Source organism: Agelaius phoeniceus, chromosome 5, assembly GCF_051311805.1.
Source record: "Agelaius phoeniceus isolate bAgePho1 chromosome 5, bAgePho1.hap1, whole genome shotgun sequence".
Taxonomy (NCBI): domain Eukaryota; kingdom Metazoa; phylum Chordata; class Aves; order Passeriformes; family Icteridae; genus Agelaius; species Agelaius phoeniceus.
In genome coordinates this window covers 40,864,835-40,881,806 of record NC_135269.1, presented here as the reverse complement: position 1 = coordinate 40,881,806, position 16,972 = coordinate 40,864,835, and the positions used below count along the sequence as shown (strand labels likewise).

The window sequence follows — 16,972 nt, the reverse complement described above, 5'->3', positions numbered from 1 at the left end:
TAATTAGTCTTTCAAAAGGAAAGGTCAGAAAAGCTGGTAGCCTTATGTCAGATTTGCCAGTGTGGGACAGCCTGTCTGCCCAAAGACCGTGTCGTTCCTGGGGGGGGATGAGTCATTTTGACAGGCACAGCTAGTGAAATACAGTGTCAGGCCAAACTGCTTTGTGATTGAGTTTTACATCGTAAGAAATTCTAACTAGTCACAAATATCCACTCACTGACTTCACACATCAGATTAAATTCACAGTAGCAGTAGGGTCACTGTTCTTGACACTCACCAACACAGATGGTTACTTCAAATTATTTTTCATTGATTAGATCCAAAAGGCAAAGCTGTTAATTTAGATTATTTCGGGGTATTACTTAAGTACAAAGTTTTGTGTGGTTCTGAACAGATTCTCCAAAAACAGGTATGAAAGGGATTTGGGTTTTGGGTTTTATTGTAATTTCTTACTGCAAACACTCTTTTCCTAGGCTTTACATTCTTTGCATGAACCATGAACTACTAACAAGAGATGGGGGTGCATGTTGTGCATTTTTGCTAATACTCTGCTTTTCTGGAGAGGCAGGCTGCAGAGTGTTGGTGAAGATTATGGTGTTCCTGGGCTTAACTGACCTGATCCAAGGGGTTTTTTATTTAGCTCTTACTGAATCATGACACAAGTCAAAGAGGAAATGCTAATCCAGCCATTACTGGTTATTGGCTAGCCAGTCTTTGCTAGGTTTCAAATTCAGAGACAAACAAGCCACAGTTTAAATAGCAGAGTTAGTGGTAACAGTCTTTTGTAAGCCCCACGAAAACAGTGCAGAGTACGTGTAAGATTAGGGGGTTAGGTTACCTCAGGAGGTGCAATTGCTTTACTGTGTGTTATTTTTCAAACTTTTTTGTTGTTTTTTTCTACTTGAGCTTAATTCATAAACTTCCCATTAGTGTAGTTTAGCATGAAAACAAAGTACTAATTTATAAGAGGAAATATATATTCTGAGTTACAAGGTGCTTTTGAATTAATGATTTTATAATTCAGACTGATTTTATACTAAACTTCCAAATGAATTAGTCAATTCTCTGAGCACTTACATATTGGAAATTCATTTGGAAAGAAAAATTACAGCTTCCAAGACAAGAAATTCGAAGATTGTTTATGAAACAGTAATTTCTGCAGCATAAGCACCAACTTTTCCAAATATTTTTTAATCATATCATTTATGTCTTTCATCTGTATTTGATAACTTCTGGTCACTTGGATTAAAATATCCATTTCTTGAAGTGCCAAAACAAAAAGTTTCCAATGGTTATTTTGGAAAATAAGCAGTTTAAAAGAAAAAGACAAGTAACTCACTAATATAATTATATAGTCTTCTCCACCTCCCATCACAAATACCATTTATCCCTTTTTAAAACAATTTATGGAGCTGAAAATGTAGCTACAGACCTACTGCTGTGTCATTGCTGAGATGAGGAGCTGTGATTTCTGAGCTCTGCAGGTGGGGAGATAGAGGTTGTGACCTCCCTTTCCCAGTAACCTTGTGCATAGAGACAAAGCAGCTGAGCCACATGCTCAGCTCAGGGTAGCTGCAATTCAACACCCAGGGATTACCAGCCATTTAGAGCAGCCAGAAACAACATGCCAGCCCATCATTGCCCCATGGCAGGGCACACAAACCAGCAGAGCCCATAGCAGTGCTTCAGTCAGGAGGGAGACATCATGGTACCCCATGCAATGTCATTTAGTGGCTCTGCTCCAAGAGTGTTTCTCATAGTCCAGCAAATCCAGAAAAGGCTTGTAAATTGTTTGTGATAAACTTCTTACAAAAAGAAAACCCCACATTGAGGAATTGGGTCCTGTGTAATTAGGTCCAAATGTAGGATTTTCTTCACCAGGAAAAGAAAGGTCAGTTAAATAGATATTTGAGGAATCATCTTCATCATTAATTATTATTCTTAATTGTAATCTTTTTAAAAGGCAAATTTACTGCTTTAACTCATTTTGCTTCAGAAATCTAAAATGCATGCATGAGCTTAGATGTCACATACAGTGTTAGCCAGATATGGTGACAGAGGTAGAGAACTGAATTTCCTGAAGAAATTATTTTAAGAACCATAATCCTTTGCTTTACCTGTTCCTTTTCCTCCCTCCCTAAATGGGAAGAGAGCTCTGTTAAAAGTGGTATTTTTTCTTAGGTGTTTTTTTGCCAGCACTGTATGTCCATCTAGATTGACCAAGTGCATTTTCACATTGAGGCCATAGCAGGGAGGTTTCCTCTTTCTGATCTGCAGCTCACTCATTCTGCTCTTGTTTTTGCAGGATTCGGGGCAAGTCATTCCTCTTATTGTGGAAAGCTGTATCAGATTTATAAATTTATATGGTAAGCTCTGAAAAAAACTATTTCATTATTGTCCTTTTTTGTGTGTCTTGGACATTACTCATTTAGCACCTTAGTTTTTAAAATACACATTTTAAGTATCTTAAAAAATAAAGTAATCTTTCAGCACTGTCTCCCATCTTTTCTGCAGGTCTTCAGCATCAGGGGATTTTTAGAGTGTCTGGTTCCCAGGTGGAAGTCAATGATATTAAAAATTCATTTGAGAGAGGTAATTGGATTTTCATTTATTTGAGCACTTTAATATCTGACATTTTAAAATCTTTTAAATTCTAATAATTTTCTCTGTGTGCTGCACCTAAGACTTTCCACCATCACATGCTTAAACATGAAGTATAATGATGACGGGTGGGTTTTCCCCCCATTATGTCCTAGGAGCTTGAGGGTTTTTCTCATTTTGTTTAAAGAAGGCATATGACTCTACAATCAACTGTAAACATTAGTTTTTTGTTAATGGTAAACTGCAAATAATAGTTTTTTTATATTTTATTTTAAAGATCCTCAGAAAAGAAAGGTAATGAGTTTAATTTGATTCAAGAGACTACTTAATGAAATTTGAAAGTCCTGTTGCTTGATCTTCTGGAATACAAGTGCTTGACTTTCTGGCCCCTCTGCCCAAGTTGCATCATGATCTGGGAAAATAGGGAGTTAAAAAAAGGGTCATTCCATTTTTCATTCCCAAAGGAAACTTCAGCCCCCCCAGAGGAGGAATTACATGAAAAATGCCAGGAAGTACAGCCAGCTTTTTCAATATCAGTGGCTTGCAACACCCAGCTTGGATTGTTCTGCTAGGGAAACGAGGATCCAGCCATCCTCCAAGTGTATTGAAGCAATATTGTTACAATCTTTGTAAATCTTACATTCTTTTTTTTTGAGTGTTAAAAGCTGGGTTGTTTTAATTTCTAGGGAAAATTTCTGCAGATCATCTGCAAATGACAAAACCCTTGAAGAAATAAGTCTTGTGACTAAAAGCATAAAAAATATGCACAGTATTTTGCTTCCCAATATTAGTTATATATATCTTGTTAAACCTGATCTTTTCTTTGACAAGATACATAAAGCAGCTGTTTTCACTTGCTAAGAGAAGCCACATCCCTTCACTCTGCAGCTTTTAAATCTGCTTATTTTTAACTCCTCCTCCTAGGTAGCGTTATCCTTGAAGATCCATACATTTTAAAGTGTTTCAAAATAAAGATTATTTATGTAATTTAAAATTACATAAATAAAACAGTTCAGTCATGGATGAGGTTGCAGTTAGATTTTCATCAAAGTAGTTGCACATATTCCTGATACTTTAACTTTTTAGAATGAAGACACATATTCAATTCAATGAGTGGTCTAACTCCATTTGTTTTATGTAGGGCTCCAAAGAAAAGTCTGCAAAACTCTATTCAATTAAGAGTGTTTGGTTTTTTTATTTTACTAACTGTAAATCACAACATGGCCATAAATACCTAGTTGGAAGTTCAGGACCTAAGAGATCACTAGGTTATGTAATTTTAAGGAAGCTTTATTTAGGCTGCCTTTTTTTAGTTTAATCATAGCCTGGGATTTCTAAATCAGTGTTTATTATCTTACTTGAATGCTTGCATTGCCACCTCCCACATACTAAAAACAAAACCCGCCCAAAATGTCACTCACTTCTAAAAATGTTCCATGCAAGAATGCTCCTGCATGTCTGTTTCATTCACTTTATTTACTTTTTAAGGTGAAAATCCTTTGGCAGACGACCAAAGTAACCATGACATTAACTCAGTTGCTGGAGTACTGAAGCTCTATTTCCGAGGGCTGGAAAATCCTGTCTTTCCTAAGGAAAGATTTAATGATCTTATTTCTTGTATCAGTAAGTATAAACTTCTGATTTTTCTCAATAGGATTTTACTTTCAGATACACAGTAGTAGCCTGAAAAAACAGCTAACTTCACAGATTTTCCTGAGATTATTTGTTTGCTGTGTGTAGCAGTCTGGCTCAGTTGTTAGTCATACTCACAGCTGTGGTTGTTCCCTTTTCCCATTGGGATTAATGTACAGTACAATTCTTTGTTTAACAGGGCAGGAAGAATATCTTTTGGTACACAAGGGATAGTTAAATTTAAACACATTATTATTTTCCTCTGTGCACTGAGGCAGACAGAAGTGAATGAAGTTGTGAACATGCAAACAGATTGTGTTACTTTCCAAGGCTTTCATGCCCCACAGCTTGGGGTCAGCACTGGTAAATAAGTAACTAACTGCTCAACATTGTGTGATTCTGGACCTTTATTGTGTTCTGCTGAAAACCACCAATCTAACCCAGAAAACTCTTGGGTGCAGGGAAGGAGGGGAAGAGCTGAGTGTTGTCTGCAGGAGAGCCTGGTCTGCCTTCCCACACAGGATTTGCAATGGGATGCCTTGGAGGAGCGTTGCATGATCTGTGTCCTGCTGGTGTTCATGACCAGACATGGAGAGGTTGTAGTAATTTGGAAAGTTGTCAGTGGATTGAGTGAATTGCTGTGACATGCACAAAACCTCTTCCAATTCACTGACCCCTGCAGGTGTTGAGGGGTGAGGCCAAGCCAGCCATCAGTAGATTTGCTGTTCCCTGTGGGCACAGTGGTCAGAGGAGCTAGCTTTGAGGAAGAATTTCCTTTCTACTCTTCCTTTATAACTTGCCCCTTCAACCAAATGGAGAAAGAGGCAGTTTCTCAAATAATGAGAGCCAGTCCCTTGGGATATTGATGAGGTCAGGCTCTCCAAACTGTTATTTGGGCAGAGATCTCAGCCCAGCAGGCAAGGCCACCAGTTGGTGGGTGCACAGTGTTCCAGGCTGGCAGTCAGGTGTGGTTTTTGGCTCCTACTTGGGGGACACAGTGTGTGTGGTTTGCTTCCCCCACAGGGAGGATTGCAGTAGTTTCTCCTGGAGGTTAACAGGTACGTGCAGCACTGTGATCACATCTATGTGTGGTGTTTTGGTATCGTTGTTTTGCAGGGTTTTCTGCAGCTGTTGCTGCTTACAGACTTGGTGGCACTGAGGAGTCCTAAAAACCTAAAAAACACAATTTAGCAGTCTGATCCCTGATGCTGAGGGGGACAGTGTCTTTTTAGGAAGCACAATCCTGGTTCTGCTTCAGTTCAGCTTTAACTGACTGTGGTGCCACAGCCCAGAAAATCTCTGCAAGTCACAGAAATTGAAATGTAAGAAAGGATCATTTTGACTGAGTGATTTTCTGCATGACAGGGATGATAGAACTCTGCCTAATAATCCTGAGCTGGTTTCCATAACTTCTGGATGAATTAAAGCATATCTGCTGGAAAAATTTGTTGATTTAGTGGCTTTGCTTGATAGAAAATCTACCACATTCTTGGATAAGCTGTTCAAATGAATAATCACTTTCATCATTAAACATTTGTACTAGATTTCTTTCTCAAAGTTCCTGCTATCAGATTCTGCCCATTTGATGTTTTTATGTCTTCATTATTTTTACTAAGCATAAGAGAAATATAAATGGTGGTTCTTATGCATGAAGATGTTACTGCAGTCTGCTCTGTTGAAGAGATTTAAATACATATGTAAACTAAATTTTAAAATACCTTGAATGAGTGTTCAGTTTACAGAGATTATATAACTGAATGCTCAGGAGATGCAAAGATACTTGCCCAGAACAGCCTTATAAATGTGTTCCAAGAAGAGGAATCTTTCAGAGTTCTCATTCACAATTGAGGAATCAGATTTCAGAGTTCTCATTCACAATTGAAGGTGCTGAAGAGGGGATGGGGTATTTGGAAAGAGGGGTGGAGGTTCAATGGACTGAGCTGACAGATCTGTGTGGCACCTGCACAGGCAGGAGAGATTCACCAGCCTTCCAGAGCATCACTGTCTGAGAGGGTTCCAGTTCAGTTACCCCGAAAAAAGTATTTCTTTTGTTGTTAAGAACTTCCAGAAAAATGGCTGTGAATACTAGATTCCTAGTGCTAGATCTTGTTTTCCATAGAGAATGTCCAACTATTGCATGTTCCTAGTAGGCAATTAATTATTTTCTTGCGAAAGAATTGCCAACCTTTTATTTAAATAATAGTATCATCCAGCAGAACTGAAATCAGTAACAACAATAGCCTGGAACAAAGTCACTGCTTTTCACAACAACATTTTAAAATGTTTATTGAGAAAGAGGTGTTGCCATCTGATCCTGGTTTAGACTGAGTGTTCTCTGAGGATGTCATAAATCTGGATTGTCATCTCTATGACAGTTTGTCAAAACAAGGTGTAATGACTGAGTAGTTCTGCTAGCTTTGACTTCTGCTAGTGCTGTTGTACAGGAAAGCAGAGGATTTTAGTCTGATAATATGTTGTAAGAGTCTGAGATCTGCTTTCTTACAGGTTTTGGGGGAAGCGTGGGGATGATTTTGTTGTTTGGTTTGGTTTTCACAAAATTATCATTAGGGGCATGCTGAAATGGCATATCAATGCCTTCAGCACAGGGAGGAGAGTTAAGTGTGGACCAAGGTGGGACAAAGGGGGCTTTCTCTGTGAGCACACCAGGGTGAGTTTGCTTTGTGTTGTCACAGTGGGGGGAGTTTGAATGAAGTATGAGGACAAGAACAGCTCTTGTACCTTGCACCCAGAGCCAGCCCCAGAACCATATGCTGAGAGCAAGGGGCTGTGTGGCTGCATCTTCTGGTTATCTGAGAAGCCTGAGGCAGAGTATTTTTACAGCTGTGTACTATTCTATGTGCTTTGTTGAATGATGCACCACTTCCAAGGAATCAGAATGCTTTGTTGGGAAAAAACAAAACCAAAACCAACCAAAAAAAAAAACCCAACCAAACAAAAACCCCCAGCATTTCTAAATACACTGTGTAGCACCTACATGGTACACACTGTCATAAACTGTGGGTCTAAAACACCATTTCCATTGCTATATTTTAACCTTAACACTGGATATCTTGCCAAAAGGGAAATTGTCTAGGCAAGATTTCTCCTTCATTTCACACTTTGAATCAGTCATAGTTGTATTAGGTTTTTTCATGTGCTTATGTGGCCTCACAAATTATGTATCTCAGTCTTCCTGCTAATGGGAGCAGGGCCAGACTCCCTTTTTCTAGGAGAACTTAGGTTAATGTAACTTCTTTAGATACATAAAATCCACAAAACTTTCACATGTTTAATTATGCGTTTTTAAATACTCTTAATTCATGTTGCATTCATGATCTGAAAAACACTGAGGAAAGGAATAAACATTCTTTTCAAATAGTTTTTCAAGATAAATGTCAGTGTGGTTTCTTAATTGTTGGCAGAAATTGTTACAGAAGGGTAGAGGGAGAAAGGAAATTTGTGAAGTTAATGTTCACATAAAACCATAAAAGGGCAGAATGTCACACATTTTATATGGAAATGTGATGTTGCCAGTGAAAAACCCCTTGAAACTGAAGTACTTAGTTATGGATGTCAGGCATAATTGAGGCTACAGCTGCAAAATGAACCTTTCCTCAGTACAGCCACCGAGAAATTCCTTTACATTTATGCATATATTTCCAAATGAAAAAGAGCATTGTAAGTTAATACTTTCCATTTTGTAAATACAGTGGAAACAATGTGAAATTACTGTGATTTTTATGGCAATTTGTATTAATTACACTCATGAGAACAATGTTATTCTGTTTGGGCTTATGATCTAATTTAGATAAAATTTGGGCAAAGTTGTATGCGCTGGGCCAGAGCAAGCATGAAAGGTAGAGCAGAACATAAAGAATCCATCTGATCATGGGCCATAATGGTTTCTTCTTATCCTTAGGAGTGGCTACTCTTGGTCCCAGCAGCATTCTGTTATCCAGAGGACAATCCAAGGTTGGGGTGGGAAGGAGGGGAGTCCCAGTGCACTTCTTTCTGCCCCTTTATAGGAACAGATAGGGCCAAAGACAAGAATTTGTAACAGGAGCTATCTGGAGGCAGAAGGTGCAGGAGCTGAGCTCAGGACTGGCTGTGATCCACTTCACTGCTGGGGACTGCAGTTTCTCTCCTGGTGTGAGCTCTTACACACATGGCTTACTTAAGTCCACATTTACGTAGATAGCTGTGCCATGCAGCAGGAGACACACCTGAGCTATTCAGACTGCTTAATGTCTGCACAGAGCATTACAGTTCTTCATGGTTTCATCTCCCTTGGCCTTAAATTTCATAGACAAAAATGGCAAGGTGATTGAAAACTTGTGTCCTTTTTTTCTTCTGATTTTTATCATTTTAATCCCTTGCCACCAGCAGTGCCTGTTTACCTGAAGACATAAACGTTATGAAAGAAAATTATTTTACTTCTTTTCCAGACTATTGCCCATTACTTAAAGAGTAAAAAGTACTCTCAATTGTCAACTCTCCATGAAAAAGTTTCAACAAAATAGAAAGTGTTTTCCTCCATAAGTGACAGTGGAGACTGCTGGGTTTGTCCTCTTGTAATGCCTTCTTAAATAGATCTGAAAGAGCTGTGAGTGGCATTGCTGAGTTAATATATACATATCTTTGAGCTGGATTGGACTCCTCGACCAAAATGAAAAGAGGCACAAATTGTTAACTTCAGCACTAATACATATTCATGTAGATAACTTGTCAGCTGCAAATTGACCATAAAAATTACATCTGCAAGTGTAACTCAGTCCCATTTGGCATTCTCAGGGTGTGTAAAATATGCATTAGGCATTCACTGTTACTAGTAGGCACCACACCAAGTGGAAATAGCAAGTAACCCCCACAAAGAGATATTACATTGGATTTTATCCTTCAAAGCCATGGTCCTAAAGTGGAGAGACATCTTACATTACCATTGTTTGCTTCCTCCTTTGGGCTCCCATTGCTTGTGAAATATGCTTACCTTGCACAGCCCTGGATGTTGGTTGTAACACAATTCATTAGTTGCTGACACCAGGTTTCTCCTTCCATATGTTTTGATCAACAATATCTTCCCTTTGCCAAATGTTTGCAGTCCTGTTGTTCATACTGAGATTGGCCCATGGAGGCTGCCTGTTTAGAGAGGCTGGTCAAACATTTGCAGTCCAGAACTGATGTTTCAGATGCTTTCAGATGTTTTCAGGTGTTTCTGAGCTCTGCCGGCTCCCAGGCTGAACCTTCTCAGTTGGATAACCATGTCTCACCTCCATTGCAGGGGAGGCCATGTGTATGACCAACCACGGAGCTTCCTCTGCTTCTTTAAATTAAAACAACAGAGTAGTGTGCAGCTGTCCAATTGGTCCAAAATACTTTGAAGCCACCAGTAATTGCTCTCATGCAAAAGACTTGTATTCTGCATCACTGCATTGATATATTTGAGTATATCACCTTTTACATGCTCTACTACCTCAGAGTTATTGTTTAATTAAACTTTAATTTACATTTTCTTAATATTATTTGGGATTAATATACCCTATTTCAGTTCTAATTTAGTTTTTATTTATTTGTCTTTTGGGGGCTTCTGTTAGTAACTGTGTTTTCTCCCCTCTCAGGTTTCCTTTACTCTTCTGTGGTAGATTGTTCACTTCTGATCTGTTTTAATTTGGAGTTACCTTTCGAAAACCTCATCATGAGTGACCAGGTGGTTAAAACTGTTATTTCTCCTGGAAGAGAAAAGTAGAGATTCATTGTTTCTGTGTGTCTTTACAGTCAGTGAAGGTGACAGTGCCTCTCCAGAAGAGGTTCCAGTGTTTTCTTGGAGACTGAAGATCACACTTTTCAAGGCTTGAGTGCCTAGGATCTATGTCTATCTATGTGATTGAGAGCCAGTCCTTAGTGTGTGGCTGAGAGAGAGGCAGCTAGCTGATAAATATATGCAATGACATTAATCTCTTCTGGATTCATTCATCCAGATGAAGGGCATGGAACATTTGCAGAGTAAGTCCCTGGGAGATCAGTAAATAAAGTCTTTTCCAAGAGCAATGTAGGATTGCACCTCAACAGATTTTCTTGTGGAGCTTGTGAACTTTTTGGAGGATTTTATGAACAAGGTGAACAGACATCTTTCAGAGGGGATTAAAGTGAAGTCAGAGGCTAAGACTGTAGACTTAAATGACCTCTGAGCTCTCTGTTTTTCATTTTTTGTAGTAACTGGTGGAGGCTTCTTAGATCCAAAACACTTCAGGAACTTAGATGCCTAGATAATGTTATGGATAGACAGAAAATAAAATTCCTTATATTATTAGAATACTTGTTCCACTCTTGTCTGATGAAGGTACATTAATGGTTCTGGCTCAGGTGCCAGGCTCTTCCACAAAGTGCTACAGTCATGGAACTCCAGAAGCTGCCTCCTTCCCCTCCTCTTGTTTCACCCTACAACTACCTCCTGTGCTCTGCCTTGACAGAAGCACAGTGTTCCCACAACAAGCAGCTTCTCATTTTGCTGACAAGAAACTCTCCTGCTTGTGGGTTTGACCCCCATGGCAGATATGGGTCTGGAAGGCAGATGTGTCAGAGCAGAGCTCCAAAAGTTTTGCTTTGCTCTGAGAACTGGGAACTAGAAAATAATAACCATTTCACTGTGTGATATTTACTTGACTTTAGTCTTGATTTGTAGTTGATATTCCTGTGTCCTTCATAGAGATCTCTCTTCCCTGTCTCTCTCCACAGTCAGAAAAAATACATTAATTCTCAGTGTGTTTGGCCTTGCCAGAGGCTTGTCCTCTTGCTTGTCTTTGGGAATATGAGTCTCATCATATCATTAGAGTAATGAACCAGTTTTCAAATCCCCTGATTTCTATTTCAGCTCAGCAGTTAAATTGCATTACTAGGACAAATCATGTAATAGCAAGCACTTCTGTTTTCTTAGCTGAGAAATGGGTAATACCTCATCAGGCACTCAGGTAAAAAAAAATCAGAGTAATGAAAAGAGTGTCTCCAACAGAAGTACTGTGAGAGGGGAGGTGTGTCCAGCTCTCTCCAGCATTGAGCTTGCCAGTATTTCCTTGCAGCAACCAGCGTGCATGGTCCTTCTGCCCTGAGGCTCTCTTTAGCAAAGCCATTGGAGGCAAAGCAATGTTTTAGCTTTTCTCTGCATGGGAAGCAGCAGAGCTGCAAATTCTTTCTGCCTGCATGTAAAAAGATTGCTCTGTATTCATTCCATCTTTCCTAAGTACCCAAACACTCATGTGCTGCATACACTCAAGCAATAGGGAAATTCAGCTCCACATTTCAAAACAGCATGCAAATACATTACATCATTACCTAGCTCCTTTAAATCAAATCAGTGCAGCCTCTTGAAATAATGTGGAAAGTACATAAATTTACCACTTGACAGTAGTTTGGATTTTCAATAAAGGGACTTTCATGGAAACTGGGTCCAGTGTTACCAGGAAAATACTGGTAACACACACCTCTCATTCAAGCATGTATGGCTTGTAACTGCTTCAGTATGGAGTGCAGGTCACTTCAAGTACTTAGTACTGATCATGCTCCTAGTAGGACAGCTGGGATAGTTCAATACATGACTACACCGCCAGAATATCTGTACCTGCTCCACCATCTCTGTGCTGCCTACTGGGACTGGTTCCTGACTCATGTATCTGTCAAACTTGTCCAGGAATTGCTTGGAAAAATTGTAGTTGGCAGGGACCACAAGCACAACTGGAGAGTGTGATAACGACTGAGTGGTAGTTGCCTGCCAGTGTGCCCCATCCTGGTTTAGCTCACTAGTTTAGGCAGAGCTATTGCAGCCATTCAGGCAACACACTGCTAGAAGGAGCTGCTGAACCCACCTTGAGTCCCAGCCCAGTGCATTTCTCAGGTCTGATTTGAATTCAGCAATGACTGAACCTGGAGCAGGGCCAGTCTCCAGAATTGTCTGGAGGAGGCAGGACTGTAGCACAAGGTATTAGCCAGGAAAGGCTGTAATGCAGAATGCAAGTCCTGGTGTTGCATCAAAACTGCCCTCCAGCTTCCCACATGCAGCACACATGTGCTGCTGAAGCAGGAGTGTTGAAAGATGCACTGGAATGGGAAAGGACAACTGTAGTTGCTCTGTGGATGTTCACTATGCAAGCAGCTCCCAGACTTGGCATGTCCCTGCCGTGGACACCAGTTCTTAACCAGTAATCAGAAGTATTTCTTGACTCATGCAGTCCATGTTTACAAGAAACATAAAAAGAAATTTTAGGTCCCATGCTCCACTTGAGACGGCTTGAACTGATTTCCAGCCAGTGTTTGGGTTCAGAGTGACTCATTAGGTTATAAATTTTACAGCTTGTCAGCAGTCCTTTTTCCTACCAGCTCTGCAGCAGCTCGCCAGGGACACTGTCCAGCCTTCAGGGTCTCTGCTGGGGAATACATTTTTACTTCCTGCCAGAGTTTTGCTATTCTGCCTCTGCAGTAGATACCATAAGCCAAATGGACTTCTTCATGCAAGCAGTGGTAGGCAGTTGTGCTTCTACAGAAACTCTGATGGAGGCCAGTTTGATCCCATCCCAGAATCTTTTGTTCCAGCACACTAGTGGTGCTGAGCCAGTGGAATCTCCTGTGAATGCTGATGTGGGAGCAGATCTCACACCCTTTTGCTGCACTGGCATTTCCTAGTGAACTATAACACCTAGGTGGCAAACAAAGTCTTGCTGCCAACATCCTCTTCTGATGCTTAGTTTTTAATACCAAAATAACAACTACTAGATACCAGTTTTCTTCTAAGAAATGTAAGTCAACACACATTTTGCATCTGCAAATGAATACTGAAATAGCCATACCAAAGAGCACATAAATAATGCCAGTAATTCTGATGTGTATTACTTATGTACACTTTCACTTAACACATTTTTATGTAAGTAATTATTTTAATTGTACACTCCTAAATACCACATTTTGTGGTACAATCTGTTTTTCAGCTATTGGAATCATCTCCTGTTTCTGATTTCCAAATTGCTGAATATCCACTTTAGTGCCACTGGACAGGATTTCTCATCTTAGTCTGCTAAGATATCCCCTAGATTTTGTTAATTGCAGCATACTTTCTTGGCTCACATAAAAAGCATTACTGAAATTTGAGGTTGTTCCCACAGAGTCATTTACTGTGGACTCAGAAAACACACTGAGTTAAAAACTGAGATACTGCTTTTTCTGAAAAACACTTCAAGCTTTTATTCCATCATTGCCCGACTTGCAGCCACACAGTCTTTCTGACCAGCATGGAAAATAGTGCATCCTTGTTACAAGACATTAGGAACTGATGCTTTTATCAGATGATTTTTCCCACTTCAGAAGAATTTCCGTGGACTGCTATAAAATCATTTGAGAAAAATGCAATCTTTGTGTTTCTTGGCTCCATACCAAAAAAAAAAAAGAAAAGGCCTTTCTCCTATTTTGCCACTAAGAGAGTTATAGCTGGATATTTGATTAAGAAAACTTGCTAGAGAAGCTTGGTGATCGGATTAAATGTCTGATAGGAAAATTCAAATTAAGAGAATGCATCTGTATTTGAAAGGAATGGCCAGCATCTTTCTTTGGTTCCTTCAGGTTATTTTTGTACTGATTTTGTGGTTTTGTGAGCTGTAAAGCTCAGCAAGTGTCCAGTCTTTGATTTAGACAGATTTGTATCTTCTTTAAAAACTGTTACTTTTAAGCTGTATGGTTTTAATGAGAGGGAAAAGAACTTCTAGATCTCATTTTTGTAATAGGCCAGAATTAGACAATACTGACTAGAGGCATGTGATGATAAAAAGTCAAAGTAAATTGACTGAATGCTCTTTTTGACAATCATATACAAGGGAACATAAAACACTTTCTTCTGTTTGCAGGAATAGACAATCTCTATGAGAGGGCTCTTCACATCCGCAAACTGCTCCTTACTTTGCCCAGGTCGGTCCTTATAGTGATGAGATACCTCTTCGCCTTCCTCAACCAGTAAGTACTGACCCCAGCTGCTGCAGCTGTCTCTGCCTTCCTTTGCTGCTGTTGAAGTTCTTTGGGTTCACTCATACTCTATGTAGAATTCACATTTGAGCTCCATTTAACACAAAATATGATCTTCTAATTGGCAGTGGAAATAGAATGAAAACGCTGGATTCCGTTCAAATGAAAATTCCATTTGTCCAGAATTGAATAAGACAGATTAAAGTGTTGTCTGAAATGGGGAGTGCAGTCTACAACATTAAAGCTGGCAACAGAATAAGCCAATAAGAAAAATAACAAATACAAACTGTAGCTACATTAAAACTAGTTTATGCAATTTAAAAATGCATTTCTTTTCCTTGTCTCAAACTGATTTCTCCTGATGGGAAAAACCCCAGTATATTCAAGCAACACAGGCACTACAAGCTACCTGTTTGATGCTAGGCACTGCCAGGGTGAGACTTTGTCTTGCTGCTTCTGTTTTCTGATAACAGGAGTATGAGTACAGAGAGGACACATCCCCTGAGTATGCTTTGATGTAGAGTAGTTTGTTTCTCACGTTGCAAAACACAGGCTGGAAGGAGGATTGTTTGAGAGGGAAAGTGGTGTTCATGTCTTCATCATCCCAGAAAAAACTTCTTCTTCCTGTAAGAGAAAATAAAAGACAGGCTAGGCAATTGAACTGTGTTTCTTCCTTCAGTCCTTCATGGCCCTCTCTGGTTTTGCTGACCCCAGTGGTTTCACAGAAAATTTTGCTTATGTGCACTTTGCCCTGATTCTAAGTTTTCTCTTTCTACTGTCAATTTGTCTGTTTCCTGCTCTATCTGTTTTCTTATCACCTTTTTCCTCTTTTTTCCTAAATTTGCCCTTTGCTGATTCATTCTGTCTTTGTGACCTTCCCCATTTCATCCAGCCTGTCTGTTCCTATAGAAACAGGGTCTTTTGCAGCCAGGTTATTTGTTCATGCCTGTAGTCACAGCTGTTCCTGTTTCCTTTCTTCTAGCAATTTCTGAACCACTTTCAAGCAGTATTTAAGAGAGAGACAGAGATCTAAAGTTGTATGAAAATAACCATTCATTTGAAACTGAATCCATCCCCCAAAAATTACACCATGTAAATTACATCACAACTTCTCCTCTGCAGAGACATACAGATAGACCAGAGCTGTCTAGGGTTGTACTTGTTATGTGATCATGTTAGCTGCATCTGTGCTCTCCACAGGAATGCAATTTGGAAAGCAGATTAAATACCTTACTGCCTCCTAATTGCTCCTGATGCATCTACAGGAAAAATGTTCCCATTATTTGACTTCCTGCAAATCCCATTCTGCTTTTTGCATATGCAGTTATGCCTGCTTGACCACATGAAGTCATGATGTCTCACGGCAGACCTAGCCTGGTGTAGCCTCCCACGCAAGGCTCCAAAGTTAGATCAAGTTGCTCAAGGCTTTGGCCAGTCAAGAACCTCAAATGGCAGCAACTCCACAGCCTCTCCAGGCAGTCAGTCCCAGGACTAGGTCACTGTTATAGTAAAGAAATTTTTTGTGCTTTCATTGGAATAGCCCTTGCTGTGTCTATTGCCTCTCATCTCTTTGCACCTGTGTCTGTCTTGCTCTTGTTAATAATCTTATATATAGTAGGAGATTGCAAAAAAATGTAACTTTCTTATCCAAGGCTGAACAAACCCACTTCTCTCTGCTTTAGATTTTAATTCATATGCTTCAGCTCCCCAGCCATCTCTGTAGTAGTCCTTTTCTGGGCTTGTACCAGTTTGTCAGTCTCTCAAAACTAGCCACAGAACCTCATGTGCAACTTCACAAGCACCAGTTGGAAAAGGAATCATTTATTCCCTTAACCTGCTGCCTTTTCTCTTCCTAATATAGTCACAAATGCTGTGGAATGAATTTCCATTTTTCCATTCCTCCATCTTGTCAAGGTCCTTCTAAATGGTAGCCCTGTGTCTGACCTTTGGCACATTTACTGCTCCCTTCCCAGTGTGGCATCACCTGTAAGCTGGCTGAGTGTGCCTCCATCCCCTTGTGTAGGTCATTCATGGAGATGCTAAGCAGTACCAGCCTTGCCATTGAGCCCTGAGGAGCACTGCTTATTAACAGCCATCAGCAGAACTTCACATTTCACAATGATTGTTACAAGCTTTTTTTACAGTTGTGCATGTATAAAGTCTGAACCACCTGATAAATCAGAAGAACAAGATGTCTCCAATTAACACACAGGACAGGATAGTAAATCATGGCATAAGAAAGGGGCAAACATGATTAATTTTAAAAGCTAGTTATGAGGGTAGTCATGTAGAAGGTTTGCATATGTATTGATTAAACAAGGGAAACACTCTAAAATTCCTGTTCTAGAGGGAACATGGTGTTGTATTTGAACACAACCAGACATCAGAATTCCTATGCTGCTTCAGAGTGCAGGACAACACAGTATAGGGCATCCCAGCACTTCAGATTCTATTTGACTAGCCCCACATAGAACCATTCAAAAAGCCAGCACTGGCATTCAGTAAAAATGCAAATGCTTTTAAACAAGGGAATAGATAGCAACTTCTCATTCAAATTAGAAAATTAGTAACCTTGCATTTTCTGGAAGAAAAGAGAGCTTGCAAAAGTTGATTAATAACAATGAAGGCTTTTCATTTGGACACTTCCATAATGAAACTGTTATGGGTGTTTGTGGGCAGAAGGCAAGGTGCTTAGGAATTTTAGTCTATAGTAAAAACAGAACCCAAAGGTCACAAGAGCCCT

The 16,972-nt window shown here is 39.7% G+C and overlaps 1 protein-coding gene across 2 annotated transcripts in view; it reads left to right on the top strand.

Annotated features, from left to right (window-relative positions):
* The window catches only part of SRGAP1 (SLIT-ROBO Rho GTPase activating protein 1), a 139,416-nt gene that overhangs the window by 106,809 nt on the left and 15,635 nt on the right, over positions 1–16,972 (top strand). For both annotated transcript variants that reach the window (XM_054631101.2, XM_054631102.2), the window contains exons 13-16: positions 2,306–2,366; positions 2,515–2,592; positions 4,090–4,224; positions 14,115–14,220. In XM_054631101.2, the coding sequence (XP_054487076.2) occupies positions 2,306–2,366; positions 2,515–2,592; positions 4,090–4,224; positions 14,115–14,220 (380 nt within the window). The remainder of the gene's footprint in view (positions 1–2,305; positions 2,367–2,514; positions 2,593–4,089; positions 4,225–14,114; positions 14,221–16,972) is intronic.